The sequence below is a fragment of the Eumetopias jubatus genome, unplaced genomic scaffold (genome assembly GCF_037043125.1).
Source record: "Eumetopias jubatus isolate StellerSeaLion01/CBP00866 unplaced genomic scaffold, mEumJub1_p1.0 scaffold_3, whole genome shotgun sequence".
NCBI classification, from domain to species: Eukaryota; Metazoa; Chordata; class Mammalia; order Carnivora; family Otariidae; genus Eumetopias; species Eumetopias jubatus.
The window spans coordinates 12,373,579-12,389,757 of record NW_028274809.1 but is presented as its reverse complement, the minus strand read 5'-3'; the positions used below and the strand labels follow the sequence as shown (position 1 = coordinate 12,389,757).

Below are 16,179 nucleotides of genomic sequence, written 5' to 3'. Positions count from 1 at the left end.
GCAGAATGGGGTTTGACCCAATTTGAAGATCTGAAGAAACGTGCATTCACCAGACTGCACTTGAGCCTTCAAATGGCTGAGTTTGAAAACAGGGTGGTTGAGAAGCTCAACTACAGAAGACGGTTGTTGTTCTTCCTTGGTATTAAAGAAAGATGTAAATTTGGAAACTGTTTTTGAGTTCTGTGTTCAGGTCAGTCACACTAGAATTGGGAGCAAATGGAAAACCCATGAGGAGGAAGCAGGATGATTACAGTGGTGATGATAAGAAAACCTTTTAGAAGGAATCTTGGTTAACAGTATTTACACGGAAGTGGAAAGGCTCCCGAAGTCTCAGAAAACCAGTTTTAAAAGGCCAAATCATCTCCAATCTTTATGTGAGAAAAAGGAAAAGAGAGAGAAAGGGAATATCAGGGGTATAGGAAAGAATAGTTCTTGCTAAATTCATATTTAAATAAAAGTCCACATTTCTGAATAAAAAAATACCTAAAAGCAGTAACGTTTTCTGAAGTGCTGGATATTGTGCTGAACATCCATCCAAACGCCTTCCCTTTTTCTTATTGCATCATGGGGATGAGAAAGCTAAAACTACATCTCCCAGACCCCTTTGCAGCTGAAATGGGACTTAGGGTCCACGAAGGAGATGTGCTTATGAGATTTGGAAGGCAGAAGTGAGGAAGACATCCTCTTCCTGTATTATTGTTACTGCCAAGCAGGTAAGGTTAGAAACTTGAGTGTTTGTTTGCCGGTGTCTGGACATGGGGGTGGGAGGCAGTGGTCATGTGCAGGAAGGCCTCCCGGCTGCTGCATCTCAGCTAAGTGCGAGCCCTTGGCATCACAGTCCAGCAGTGGTCCCTGAATTCCACTCCTCCAACCTTTCCAATATGTGTCAAATTCCCTCCATGAAATGCCTTCCTGTTTGAAATGCCTAGCGGGTTTACGAGTCTGCTGTGAACCCTGAACGATAAACAATGGAAGTTTTGCTTACTGACCTCCCTGATCCTTCCCTTACTATCCATTCTCCACACAACAGCCTAGAGCATCTTAATAGAACATCAATCAGATCCTACTGCTTCCTTCCTTGTAGCCCCCCCCCCCAGTGCCTTCCCATGGCATGTAGAGAAACTCCAGCCTCCTCCCACAGTGTGCAAGGCCCAAGAGCTCTGGGTCTTGCACACCTCTCTGTCTTCACCCTCCAGCCACCCCCATTCGTTCACCATGCTCCCAGCACACTTGCATGAACACTGTTTCTTGAACACATCAAGCTCGTGCCCCTTGTAGAGCCCTTCACTTAAGATTCCCTTTAGGATGAGCTGTGGGGGGTCTTACTGGGGGGCCTCCTGGGCCAGGAACTCCTCTCTCTCCTGGAAACCCTGGATCACCTCGTGAACCATTATAGCCATGCATGCCAGGCTTGCCTCTGGATCCAGGAGGCCCTGGGTGCCCCTGTTAAGAAACAAGCTGATGAGTGAGGTGTTTTTGGAAGAATACTGTAAAACAAAGTTTCTGCAATATGGGTACCCAGATTATGGCAACTTTGACTCACGTGTTACTGAATTTGTGAAACTTCCCTCCCACCCACAAGTACTATGTAGCGCATTAAAAATACAGATAAATTTTAATATAGCCCAACTGAAATTAATTTAGTTTGGAATATTCTGAGAGATTTGGGAGAGCACCTTCCTAAATCCTTAGAAAGACTCTAATGGATTATAAAGCCCTTGAAACACCTTTCCCTGCTTTCATTTGGTTTTCATATTAGAAATGAGAGATTAAGCCCCCTTCCTCTGTTAAAACTAACCAGCAAATAAAAACTTACACTATGAGTACACACTTATTTCTAGAACATGGCAAGTACATGTAGCTTATATTTTGGAATGTTTTTCTCTAATCTGTTTGAAAACCTTGCTTTTCAAGTAGTGTTTTGGTCTCAAAGTTATTACACAACATTAAAATGCAAGCACCCTTCCATGTATTACCAGGAGAAAATAAAGAGGAGTTTGCCAAATAAATATATATAGTGAGAGATAAAATATGATTTTAAAGGGCTTTGATGAGTGCTTTTCCTTTTAAAAAAAAACGGAAAAAATTTAAGGATACTTACAGGTATGCCATCCAAACCTGGAAATCCAGGAACACCAGTTGGACCCTAACATCCCGGAAAACAAAGATATAAAAGTTACTAAAGTATTAGATTAACAGACTAATTTACTTGAAAACATAAATAATTAATAACTCATTTTTTAAAAAACTCTTAGCAGTTGTCATTTATTTTTTACATTAATTATAACTTTTTTTTAAAGATTTATTTATTTATTTTAGAGAAAGGAGGCGGGCAGAAGGAGAGAGAGAATCCCAAGCCAACTCCTCCCTGAGCGCAGAGCACAACACGGGACTCGATCTCAGAACCCTGAGATTGTGACCTGAGCTGGAACCAAGAGTCGGACGCTTAACTGACTGAGCCACCCGGGTGCCCCTTTTTACATTAATTAACTTAAATGCTAATATTTGAAAAAACCTTTTGTACTTTTCTTTTTCTACTTAGGAAGCCAACTTGGCAGCATCCATTCAAAGAAAACATTCGATAACCTATATGCCAGAAATTCAACTTCTCAGAATCTGTCTCTCCAAGAGAAATAAACTCTTAAATGTAAACACAGGTAATTTACAGGATGGCTTCTGCACCTGGCACAGCACAAAGTTGGGACAGGATATCAACAGGGAATAAACTATAGTTTTATCCGTACTGTGGCATATTGTGCAGTATTTTTGAGAGAATAAGTTTAATCTACGTACATTGATATGGAATGATCTCTAAGCCATATGGTTGACTAAAAAAAGAAAGGCTTAGCATGATAAATATATCACTTAGGTTTTTAGGAAAGCCATGAAAGAATACAACCCTTCATTGGGTACACTCATGTATTTAAGTGCATAGAAAAATCTAGAAAGACATGCTCCTCTGGAAAAGAGTTAGGGAATGAGGGCTGACTATGGAAGAGAAGGTTAGATTTAATTTATTATAAGGTGCTAGTACGGACTACTTGTGGTTATAAAAAGAAATCTGGCATGCATTTGTAATGACGTGGATGGAACTAGAGGGTATTATGCTAAATGAAATAAGTCAATCAGAGAAAGACATGTATCATATGATCTCACTGATATGAGGAATTCTTTTTTTTTAAGATTTTATTTATTTATTTATTTGACAGAGAGAGACACAGTGAGAGCAGGAACACAAGCAGGGGGAGTGGGAGAGGGAGAAGCAGGCTTCCCGCGGAGCAGGGAGCCCGATGCAGGGCTCGATCCCAGGACCCTGGGATCATGACCTGAGCCAAAGGCAGACGCTTAACGACTCAGCCACCCAGGATATGAGGAATTCTTAATCTCATGAAACAAACCCAGGGTTGCTGGAGTGGTGGGGGGTGGGAGGGATGGGGTGGTTGGGTGATAGACATTGGGGAGGGTATGTGCTATGGTGAACGCTTAAGACTAATGAATCACAGACCTGTACCTCTGAAACAAATAATACATTATATGTTAAAAAAAAAAAAGAAGAAGAAGAAGAAGAAGATAACAGGAAGGGAAAAATGAAGGGGTCAAATCGGAGGGGGAGACGAACCATGAGAGACGATGGACTCTGAGAAACAAACTGAGGGTTCTAGAGGGGAGGGGGTGGGGGGGATGGGTTAGCCCGGTGATGGGTATTAAGGAGGGCACATTCTGTGTGGAGCACTGGATGTTATATGCAAACAATGAATCATGGAACACTACATCAAAAACTAATGATGTAATGTATGGTGATTAACATAACATAATAAAATAAAATAAAAAAAGAAATACAAACTTTATGCTGGAAAAAAAAATCAGGCATGGTAGCACTGGTGAGTCGTTAGTAAGAATTTCTCACTTAAGAAGAGTCTTACCTTATCACCTTTGTCACCTGCTGCCCCAGGAGGACCACTGTCACCTCTCATCCCTTTCTCTCCTGGAATGCCAATGGGTCCTGGCAGTCCCAGGGGTCCAATAGGACCCTGTGGCCCCGGTGGTCCTGGTTGACCCTAAAAAGGCAGAGGGCTGGCTGATTCTTAAGTACTGTCTTGTAACACAAACATGCTCACTTGGCTGACAGAAGACTGGAAAATTAGAGTTTGAGCAAATTCTAATAATAAAAGCACAAATGACCTATTAATTACAAAAATAAGAAACATCAACCTTGCCCTTTTCAATCTGAATTTAAAGCATACAATAAGTTTGAATTATTCCATGTGTATACACACACACACACACACACACGTACACACAACTTGGTTATAGTTCTCCTACTACTTTCATTCTGTTGATGACATTTATAAATCTTGAGCCGTTTAGCAAGGCAAGGAACTTGCAAAACAAAGCAAGAAAAAAAATCAAAGTGTCATTGCGATTATGTTAGTGACACAAATCAAGAGTGGAGAAATACACCAGATCTTTTTTAAAATTTCATATGGCTAATGATTTTTCTGTCCTTTTAGTGGAAAACGTTTCTTTTTTTAGCTGCTTTTTACCTAATATCTATTTCTTAATTTGGAAGTAGACTCTCCATGTCAATTTATAATTGTGCAATCTGACTTTCCATGAATGAAAGGGTCACCTCTTACTTTAGGTGAAGAAGTTTCATGAGCTCAGTTCTCCCCCTGAACCCACAGTGGGTACATTTCCAGTACAAACATGAGAAACTCTCTGCTCCCTTGTTGCCTGTCCCCCATTGCATTTAGATGGGCTGATGCACCACATGGACATTGAGTTATTGCCCACTAGAAGCAGCTTTGAGTCTCACAGCTCTCTCTATTCTGGAGTAGGGAAGACTGGCCTCAGAGGAACACGCTCACTGCCCCCCCCCCCATGATTTGCTCCCTTCTCTGTTCCAGGCTCCCTTCTCTCTCTCCAAAATCTGTACACTCATGGTTCCCTCTAGGACTGAAATTTTAAATATCATGGGTTCAAATAGCACCACTTATATATCTCAGCACAGACCTCTCTAACTGCCAGAAGACTGAGCATATCCAGCTGCCTCCTTGACATCTTCTTGGATATAATGGTACCTCCAACTTAAAAAAAAGATCCAAAATGGAATTCTTGATTTTCCTCCGAAATTTAATCCACCGCAACCTTCCTGAACTACCCATTTAATCCAGCCAGAATCCTGGAGTCATCTTGATATTCTTCTTTCTGGTACCTTCATACAATGGAACACCACACAGCCTGTCTTAGCCCGGGTGCCCCAGAAGCAAAGCATAGGACAAGGAGTCAATGCAAACCATTTGTTTGAGATTCAGAGGAGATAGGGTAAGGAAGCGGACGTGACACAGAAAAGGGAAGGCACGCAATCAGGGGGCAGAATCAAGCCAGTCACTGAGACAGAGACCATGGGAACAAGCCCCAAATAAAAAACCTTATGCACCTGGGGCGCTTTCTGTTGGCTGTTATTGTTAAACCGCTTCTCTTACAGAGCAGAACCAGGACCCAGCCCCATACACAACCTTGACTGAAAACAGAGGCTCCACCAACCTGAAGCCTCTGCTCCAAAAGCACCAATAAGCGGCCTGAATTGCCTGCCAATATCAACCAATCAGGACGAGGCCCTGCCAACCAATCAGGACGAGGCTCTGCCAACCAATCAGAACTAGGCCCTTGCTAACCAATCAGATAGAGCCACTTTTTCCCCCTTTCCCTCATTAGCATAGTGAACTGGCACTTTCTCCAGACAAGCGAGGCCTCCTTGTTGCTCCTTCCTTGGAGAGGTCCGCCTAACCACCCTCTGTTGGTGCTGAGTCTCCCTTCAGCTCAAGTGGCAGCCAAAAGAGAGCCTTGCCTGGGCCTTTGATTTTGGGGTCCAGCCCCGTTCCTCTTAATCCGGCCCAAGAATCCGACTGCAGTAACATTACCGGTGGGTCACTGGAACACACCCCAGATCAGGCACTCGGGGAATCAGAGTAGAATACACAACCTCAGAGTGATCCCACCCAAGAGCGAGGGTGCTGCGGTGTTTAGCTCCTCGCTGGAGGACCACGGTGGTGCGTGTGGAGTGCCTGCTGCTAAGCGGGCAACTGGGGCTTTGACAGCGCCCGCAGAGAGACGCGAAGACTGGCAGCTGGAGACCCCCAGGGCACAGAGCAGAGCACAGACGTAACAGACCTGATGGAAATGTGGAAGGCCTGAACATCAAAGAGAGCGAGCAAGGCTTTCTGAGCTGACCCAGATCACCCTCATGATGCTCGTGAGGAAGACAGTGACTGAACATCCGGGCTCTGCAGTCAGGCCCCTGCGTTTGAAGCCCAGGCCCACTAGCTGTGTGACCTTGGGCATGTTTCTTACCCTCTCTGTTCCTCAGCTTCTTTCTCTGTCAGTGGCTGGTGGACGTAAAAAGAATAATGCATGGCGTATGTTTATGGCATAGTGCCTGGCACAACAATGCTAACTATTGTTATTATTTATAATATTATAATTATTATAATATCTATTTAGTTCATTGTTCAAAGGGGGGAAAAGCAAGCTGCATGTCATATCCCACCTGTAGAGAAACAAATGGACAGACATCTTCTCTAAATGCATGTTTATAAAGGAGTATTTCTTGAAGGATATACAAGAAATAGCGTTTTGTCATGCCCCAGGAGGGAAAATACAAGCCAGGGCAATGTTAGCATTTACCAACAGCAAATGCAATCTTTATAATAAAGACTAACATTTCCCTTTCACCATGAAGTCACCGACTCAACCAACATTATCAACAACCTTTAACACCTGCCTAAACTTCACAAATCAAAATCGTACTTCATTTGAATTTGCCCTTCTCTTCATGCTTTTTCATCATCATCATAACAGCTACTATTTATTGAGTATCCATAAAAATACTAAAAGCTTAGAATTTTCAAGGAAGCTTAAATGTATAAATATGTATTACAAAACCGACAATAAAATATGAAATGTAATTATACAGGCACAAATCATTTGGGGGCATTTTGAGGGCATATCAATTTAAATATTGCACAAATTGTAAACAACAATCTAAAAGAATAAATAATGACTTCAACTACTTTTTTAAACCTATGTTAATTGCTCTTAGTAAGATTTCCTGAATCTAAGCCTCAGGAAATTAACTGCTTTTTCATTAAGTTTGGGAATTATCTTTTCGTCTTACAGGTAATTTACCAAAAAAACCTCCTAAATTATCTTTCGTGAATGCTGTACTTTACAATAATGTAACATTTAGAAACAACAAAATGTACGTTTAAACATAAAAGGGTAAGTGAGAAAGAGACAGCCAATTAACTGCCTATAAATCTCTTTAATGTGCTTCATTCTGGACATACAAGGCCAGATCCAGTGAGCTAATGGAACTTTGGGGAGAGAAAAAAAAAAAAAAAAAAGGAGTGGAAATGTCCAAATGGTGGTAAGAATGATAAAACACCACTCAGTATAGAAATGATAGAAATGGGTCCTGATTTGAGAAGGTGCCATCTAAAATGCTTTTAAAATAAAATAAAACAAGGAATGGTTATTTGCATTATTCAGCTCTGGACCCCATGCCCTTCCTCCGCCCTCGCCCTGATCTGTTACACCGACTTCCTTGCCTTCTCTGAATAAGCTCTGTTCTTTCACAGCCTTGGCGCCCTGTCCCAGAATTGTCCCTCCCACTGCTAAGGTCGTCTCTTAGTGCTCGCCTGGAAAGACTCCCCAGCCTCCTGCCCTCCCCTCACACACCCTTCAGAACTAGATGGCTCTCCAAGATGCTTCTATAATAACGCCCTCACCTATTACAGTGACCACCTCTTTATCCCCCAACCGCACAACTGCTAACCATGAGCTCCTGCAGGGCACAGGCTATATGCCCAAGACTATGATGGTAGGAAGGACAATAAATACTTAAGAAAATAATAACGAACAGTGAAACAGTCCATGATTCCACACTGAGGTGAGCAGAGCACAGCCCCACATCATGAGCAATGGCTCTGATCGCAATGATATTAGTAACTTCTCGTTGAGAGAGAACACAGGTACTGTCATACCTTCGTTTCAACCATATTAAATGGTAAATATAACCCCTACTTTGCAGGTGGAAAAACTAGCATAAAATATTAAATGCCAACTTAATTACAACCGCTGGGGAAACCTGTGGTTTGTTTTATAGTTAGTGCTGGGGTTTTTTGCATATTAACAGGTAATTCATTATAGGATAAATTTTTTAAAGAAATACACTAAACCTTGTATCACAATATTAAATCTGTCAGAAAGCTGCTCACGAAATTTTTCCAAACACCAGTCTTTGAAATAGTCATTGCTAGTTCATCCGGTTTGAGTAAATAATTTATCCACAGCAATGTAGAGAATAATGCCAATCTCCTTAAACTATCTCATATTTAAAAGTAGGTCAGTTTTAAAAAAAACTGTAACACAGGGGCACCTGGGTGGCTCAGTTGTTAAGCATCTGCCTTCGGCTCAGGTCATGATCCCAGGGTCCTGGGATTGAGCCCCGCATCAGGCTTCCTGCTCTGCGGGAAGCCTGCTTCTCCCTCTCCCACTCCCCCTGCTTGTGTTCCCTCTCTTGCTGTGTCTCTCTCTGTCAAATAAATAAAATCTTAAAAAAAAAAAAAAAACCACTGGGGCGCCTGGGTGGCTCAGCTGGTTAAGCGACTGCCTTCGGTTCAGGTCATGATCCCGGAGTCCTGGGATCGAGTCCCACATCAGGCTCCTGGCTCAGCAGGGAGCCTGCTTCTCCCTCTGACCCTCTCCCCTCTCGTGCTGTTTCTCTCTCTCTCTCTCTTTCTCTCTCAAATAAATAAATAAATAAAGTCTTAAAAAAAAAAACACTGTAACATACAAGTAAATATTTGAGCTTACTCATTTATAAGGCTATAATGGAACTAACTTCAGGATGAACAGACATAAATAACAAGCCCATAGGAGATGTTTCTGTAACTAGAGAATCATTAAATAATCAAAAGAATTTTGCATCCTTAAAAAAGAATTTTAAAGAAATATTTTGCTCCTAACTATGCACTGTCCACCTATGAACAATAACATGATATACAGTGGATTGCTCTACACTGGATTCAGACTAGCAAAAAGGAAAAAAGAAACGCACACTAGTGGAAGGAATGACTGACTTTCAGATGTAGTTTCCCTGATCTTTCTTTCCCTTCCCTTTCCTTTCCTTTCTTTTTTTCTTTTCTTTTGTTTTCTCTTTTTTTTTTTCTTTTTTTGCTACTGCGTGCACAGAATTGCCTCTGTGGCTTATGACTTTCAGTGAGAGACAACGAAATCAGAAAAGATTCACTGAATCCAGAAATGACAGTCATCTTGGCAGCTGAGGAACCTGTGCAAAGCCCTGTGATGTCCTCCTCGAAGCCCACGCTGACACCATGTCATTGGACCTGCCCTACTTGCCTCCCTCCTGAGGCTGCAGAAGCAGTAGGCTCCCGGGCCAGCTGTACAAATAGAGGATCAAGGTGATCAGAGAGGAGAGAGAGTCACCCAGCCCTCTGGGGCCAGGGCATTCCTTCAGGATTCTGTCACTTGTGAATCATCCATATCAGGCACGGCTCTTGAGCAGGGCTAAGATCAAATCATTTTTATTTCACAACTTGGTAGAACAGACCAACAGATGAGAAAATACGTACATTTTTTTAAAAACCAAAATCTTCAACTCAGCCTTTGGGCTGCCACTGATGTGCTTGCCCCCAGGGACCAAACCCTTTGGGGAATGACAAAAATCTAAGACACCCTTTGTCATTTTAGCAGTATGAAGCTTGGGAGAAATAACTATGGAGAGACAACTGCAAATATATATCCATTCACACTTTGTCTGTGACAGCCCTCAGCTCCTTCCCAACCAGAAGCTGAGTCAGTGTGAAGAAGTATAAATGTACGTGTGTTCCCGCCTTCATTCGTTAATGAATGAACAAACCAAGCACCAGCCGCCCTCCCTTCCTTCACCCTGGGCTTCTACCCACTTCTACAGACAACTGTCAACTCCTCCTCAGTCTTCTCTTGCCCCTGTCACCGCTTTCATCACCCCCTATAATGGGTCAGTCTGCCCTTCTCCACCCCAGCCAAACCTACTCCCTGCCATTTTCTCACCTCCACCTTCTGCTCCAATCACACGTGTGCCTTCCGTTTTGCCTGAAGCGATGGCAGCCTTTCTCCATCTGTAGCTCGGATTCGACCTTCCTCCAACCAAAACCATCATGGTGGTGGTGGTAGGAATGGTACTTGTTCTAGGCACAGACACAGCACTGTGCCTTCGTCTCATGGAATCCTTACATCCATAAAGCAGAAAGCCACCCTGTATCTACTTTTCTGTCACCCAGATAAGGAAACTGAGGCTCAGAGAGATGAAGCAAGTGACCAGAGGCCACTGGACTATCACCTAGGGAAGCAGAGATTCAAACTCAGGTCCTCAGACTTCAGTTGCTGTTTCTCTTTTTACCTGATCAATCTCACTCTTGTACAAACTCTTCTGTCCACCCTAAAATAACACCTAAATAGACTCATGACCTATTTTTCATTATTATTTCATGCATTGTACTTTAATTAATATCTGCTTGGGGTGATGTCTTCTGATAAACTTTTCGGGGTCAGGGATCCGTGTACATTTTATTACCACTCCAGAACCGTGGCCACTGCCTTGCACGATACACATTCTAAACATGAACTCATGGACTACTGAATGGATTGAGACTTTATAATTAAAATGAACAATTCAGCGCACCCCCTCCTGCCTTTTTCATGCTTGACTGTAATTCAAAGATTCGTCCACTAGGTGACACTGTAACATCACTCAAAGTCTCCAACAGGACTCCACGCATAGCGCAGATCCTTTAAATAAGTGCCTCCAGGGTCTTCCCCTATAAGGGGAAAAACTGCTGGATATCATGGATATATTTATTTTAAAAATAAATAATAAAAAGGTGTTATTCATGGAGTAGACAGTCAAAGGAGACTGGACTGCAGTGGCGGAGTATTTTCTTGTACCTTAAGATCACCTCTCCTTAATAAGAGGATAAACTGGTCCATTTAGCCTGGAGTAGCCCTGACTCAGGATTTCCAGCTGTGTTCTTAAGAGGCTGAGTGGTGCAGTGGAAAGAACACTGCTCTGAGAACCAGAAGAGAGGGCTTTGCCGCTGAGCCATAAATAAAGTCACCTCTTGAACCTGGTTATTGAAGAGTGGTTTCCCCATTTTTAAAAAATGGTGTAAGAGCAGCCCAACATCATACAGGTGCTGTGGGAACCGAATGAGGCAGTGTGGAGAGCTCTTGGTAGCCTCCCTGAGGAGGTGGAACCAACAGACCCCCCACTCTGTTCCCCCGGTGTCCCCGCCCCTTGCCCTCTCTCTCCGTATGTTTTTCCTGTGTCTTCTGTGCCCATCCCCTTCCTCCTCCTGGGGGAAGCCCCTTGGAGCTCCACAGGGCTGCCCTGGCCTCTTCTCACTTTCTCTTGGGCAAACTTGACCTTTGCCATGGAGTTAATGGCATTTAATGCTGAACAACCAACCCTTCCACGTCCCTCCCTAGCCCAGACTTCTCTGTGGAGCCCAGGCCATATTCAGTTGACCTCCAGCTCTACAAATCCAAAACAGGACTTGTAGACCCACGATCATCCCCCTCAATGTGCTCTGCAGTCACACATCACTGCCTGTACAGCTGTTCACACCTCTCCCACCTACCTCCACCGTCCCCCTCGTTCCTATCAATCCTGCCTCCCAAATATCCCTGCCACCCATCTGCTTCCCCTACCTCTTCGCGCACTTCCCTTGCTAAGCAACCTCACCTATCACCTGGGGACTGCAGTAGCCCTCTGACAGCTGTCTCCTAACACCGCCCCCCACGCACACTCACTATTTTCTCCAAACAGCAGCCTGAATGATCTTTTTATAACCTATGTCCAACATGCTTCCACCCTTCTCAGAATCCCTCAGAGCCTTCCCATTACAGACAGGAGGACCTGTACCTGCTTTTCCCACTGCACCTCATGTCCTTGCTCCCTCACCTACTACAACCAAACCTTTCTGGCTACTTTCTGGTTGCTCAAACATGCCAGCCCATCTCCTTCTCACTTCAGGACCTGAACAGAGGCTGTTCTCTCAGCCCAGAGCCTCGCACAACGGGTTGAATGGTGGCCACAAAAAGACACGTCCACATCCTAACCCCAGGATTTGTGGATATCGCCTTGGATGGCAAAAGAGGTGCTAAAGTTAAGGACCTTGAGAGGAGGGGTTGATCTTGGATTATCCGATGGGTCCTCAATGCCATTACATGTGCCCTTATAAGAAGGACACAGAGGAAGATTTGTCACAGATACACAGAGGAGAAGGCGGTGTGAAGGCAGGCAGAGATTGGAGTGACATGAGCATAAGCCAAGGAAGTGCTGGTAGCCACAGAAGCTGGAGGAGGCAGTGAATGGGGCCTCCCCTCTTGCCTATGGAGGGAGTACGGTAATGACAACACCTTGCTTGTGCAATTCTGGTTCTAGAACTTGCGAGAAGATAAACTTCTGTGGTTTTAAGCAACCAACCATGTGGTAATTTGTTATGGCCGCCCTAGGAACTGACAGGTCATGCTTCCAGGCCATCACTAGGTGGCCTCTGACTCCATTGCAGTCTCCGCCCTGCCCCGCACCCCCCCTGCCCCAAAGGCTCACATATAAAACTGAATTAGGGCATCAAGTTATCCCCAGGGAGAGAGCAAGGATCTCTGTCAGTTCTTACCCTGATGCACCCCCAAGCTCCTAACAGTGCCTGGCACTCCTCAGGCACCCAGAAATAATGGCCAAAAGGTGAATCTCTGTCCCTTCTGCTGGTCTCTGAGCTCCAGGCCACAAGACCTTTTCTTTATCATCAAAGCCTCGTGATGGCAGGCACAGGGCAAATGCTCAATGACTATGAATGAATGGGACGAATGAATGGCCATCTGCTGAATGAATTGCAGATAAGCTCCTATGACAGAGGAGTGAAAAAATTAGCACCTTTGAGACATGGCTGTTTCCCTGTGGATTTCTTGGCAACTTACTGAAAATGGTATTTGAAAGAAGAAATCTACTTTTACCTTCTTTGTAATCGGCATTTTAATTAATGTAGTCAGATGTTACCCTTGCACTGGAGAGGTTTTCTAGAGCTACAAATACTGCTTCCCCTTTTCCTGTGGGGAATATGGCCGGCTTTGGGAAGCACCTGTATTGCTAGCCCTTATTTCTCACCAACAACAAGGCTGTCTCCCCTTTGGTAATGACCTTGATCCTCTCAAGTGCAGCCTGGTCCCACATTTGCTGAGCTCTGTGGCCGCCTGGCCTCAGTTCACACTGGGTCGCAGAGCTCAGCAGTCTTCGTTGCTATGGAATTGAACTCCACATGAGGAGGCCAAAGGCTCTGCTGCAAATCACTGGCAATTTAATGAGGTGACTGATCAGGGCAAATATGCCAAAACCTACCTTCAGGCCCACACTGCCACTAGGATTCCCCAGTGAGATTCTGCACCCCTGGCCTGTTTGGAAAAACAACGTGTTCTACAACATTGTAGGCAAATATAAGCTGGTTTTCTCTCCTGCCTTCCCCAGCACCAATGCTAGATTTAGAGAGAGCTCTGTCAGCATACTGAAAGCCATGTTAGTTGGTTGGAGTCATTCTTGTATATGGACATGACCTGCCACTGCGACTTCTACCACTATGATTATTAATAGACCAAATAGTATAATTAATAGACCAAATAGTATAAAACGATAGGCATGTACCCTCCCTCTCCCCACTGGGCTTCCCACGCCCTATTCAGAAATACTCCCTCCAGCACCTATGACTGAAGATCCATTCTTTTCACGTCTGCAAATTTTTCATTCTTCAGAAATCAAGGTTACTATTCCTGACAGGGGAACACTTTAACAAGCAAAGCCAAAGTTGTAAACAGCTGGTGAGCTAAATTGTACTGGGAAATTTGTTTGGTAGGCACTATGTTTTCTCCAATTCTGGGTCCTGATGCCTTTACGTGACAAATGCACTGTCCAGCTCCCCAGTCCCCAAGGCCAATGTCCCTTCCCGGGGCCCCTCACTCAGGTTACCTGCTGTCCCCTGAAAGCCCCTGAGACTTCCTCAGGCATGGCATCATTTCTCAGAGAATTCTCCAACAGAGACACAATGAGCTCGGGAGTGCATTCTTGGAGGAGAAAGATGTGGAAGGAAGAGAAGAAAGCAGAACGAAAAATCTAAGGGGTGGGTGACAGATCACATTTGTCAGTTGTCAATGGAATCGGCTTACACCAAAATATAACATAAGTGACTTATGTGAGCTTTGGGACCTAAAAATAATTGCTCTGTATCATTTATCAGGCTACAGTTATCAAGTGTACTAGAATACAGCTGTGTGAGGGATAAAGAGATATAGTTCTAGAACTTTGTGTGCAAATAATTTAACGGTGAAAAATGTTAATAATTAAAATTCCCCAAGCAAATTCCATTTTTATCATGGAATGCAGGCTCTTAGGAGTGTGAGGGACAAATGAATGAGATTGTGGGGGAAAATACTTGTACATTTTTTAGTGATTTAAAGTTCCCACAGGAAACACTGATTTGCTAATGTGTGATTTTAGATTTCAAACCACAAAAACTAACACAGGTATTGAGTTTTAAGTTATTTGACCCCTTGTATAAAAACCACCAAATTATAAAGTTCTTAATACAACAGTTAACAGTTCAACAGCTGCTAGACTCCCTTGAATGAAAAACAATATGGATATATATTTTTTATTCTGGAAAAAGCTGTAGAAATTGTCTTTAGTATCCTGCTAGTTACTAAAGTGGAACTTATAAAAGGTCCCATCCTAATCTGTAAAGACACAAAATTTTCCCTGCATAGAGGCAGCCATCAAAAACATGAAGATTCCTCACTGAAATTAGTAAAGAAAATTTTAAAATCTTGCCCAATGCCACCTCATTCATATCCTTAAAGAGGGACTACCATGAGGTTAGGGGAGATGTTAGGGTATAGTCGCAAAATATTTTGGAAGCCAATTATATAGGTGTTATATGTAAAAGGCCAGGCCCACATCGCAGAACCTGAAGCTGTTAGGGCCTGGAGGGATGGGACCAGCCCCATAGTAGTACAAACCCTTACTTCCCAGCTGAGACTCTGAACCGGAAAGAAGCCACAGGCATTCCAATCTCCCACCCTCTACCTGGAGCTAAAGGGTCCTGATTGCTGCCACTGCTCTAAGTACTTATTTCTGGCCCTACCTGAAGCCACAAGGGAATATTTTTTAAAGAGTTTATTTATTTATTTTGAGAGAGAGCACAAGCAGGGGGAGGGGCAAAGGCAGAGGGAGAAGCAGGCTCCCCACCGAGCAAGTAGCTTGATGCGGGACTCGATCCCAGGACCCTGGGATCATGACCTGAGCCAAAGGCAAAGGGCTTAACCGACTGAGCCACCTAGGCGTCCCACCACAGGGGAATTTGAATCTACTTGAGCTTATGCATTTAATAACAGGTTTAAACGATGTGTGTGGGGGGGGGGAACCAAAGTGAGGGGCTCCCTGCTAACTCTGCTCCCCCCTTCAGATATGGTAGGTGTCCCTGCAGGCATGCCCCAGGCCAGCATGGCCACCCAGCTAGGCTCCCAATCCTGCCCAGGCTGGTGTCTGGTTTTAATGTATTGATTCATGACTAAGTGCCTTTTATGTGCCATCTACTATGATCCTCTCGAAGTAGTACAAGAAATTGACCCCCAGTTCTTAAGGGGTGAAACACAAGTAAGCAGCTTCGATTCTAGAGTGTCCACTGTGGGCCAGGAGCCAACATCAACATTGTACATGTGTCCATACGAGCACCTTGAAGGAGCGCATGCTTACGATCTCAGCAAGAGGGTCGGGGCATCCACGCTCACACCCAGAGCTACAGGCCCAGGTATGAGTAGTATGAGGGAAGGGAACGGGGTCCCCGCTAGGGGCCTCGGCAATGGCTGGGAGGAGTTGGAGGGGATGCCTTGGGAGGGCTGGGGTCTCCACCGAGCTCCTCTGGGGAGGGCAGGAAAGACAGAGGCTGAGTGCAAGTGGGAAGACAGTCCGGAAAAGGGTAGCCAGTGAGAAGGTTCAGATAATGCTCAAGGTGTGTGTGTGGGGTGGGCAGTGGTTGCTGGTGGAAACACACCGGGAAGCTAGACGGG

General features: G+C 44.2%; 1 protein-coding gene across 1 annotated transcript in view; it reads right to left on the bottom strand.

Moving 5' to 3' along the window:
- COL4A4 (collagen type IV alpha 4 chain) overlaps window positions 1-16,179 on the bottom strand; it is a 102,573-nt gene that overhangs the window by 77,187 nt on the left and 9,207 nt on the right. Inside the window, exons 4-6 of the mRNA XM_028105283.2 lie at window positions 3,924-4,058; window positions 2,102-2,146; window positions 1,327-1,443 (exon numbers count right to left, since the gene is read on the bottom strand). Coding sequence (XP_027961084.2) covers window positions 1,327-1,443; window positions 2,102-2,146; window positions 3,924-4,058 — 297 coding nt within the window. The remainder of the gene's footprint in view (window positions 1-1,326; window positions 1,444-2,101; window positions 2,147-3,923; window positions 4,059-16,179) is intronic.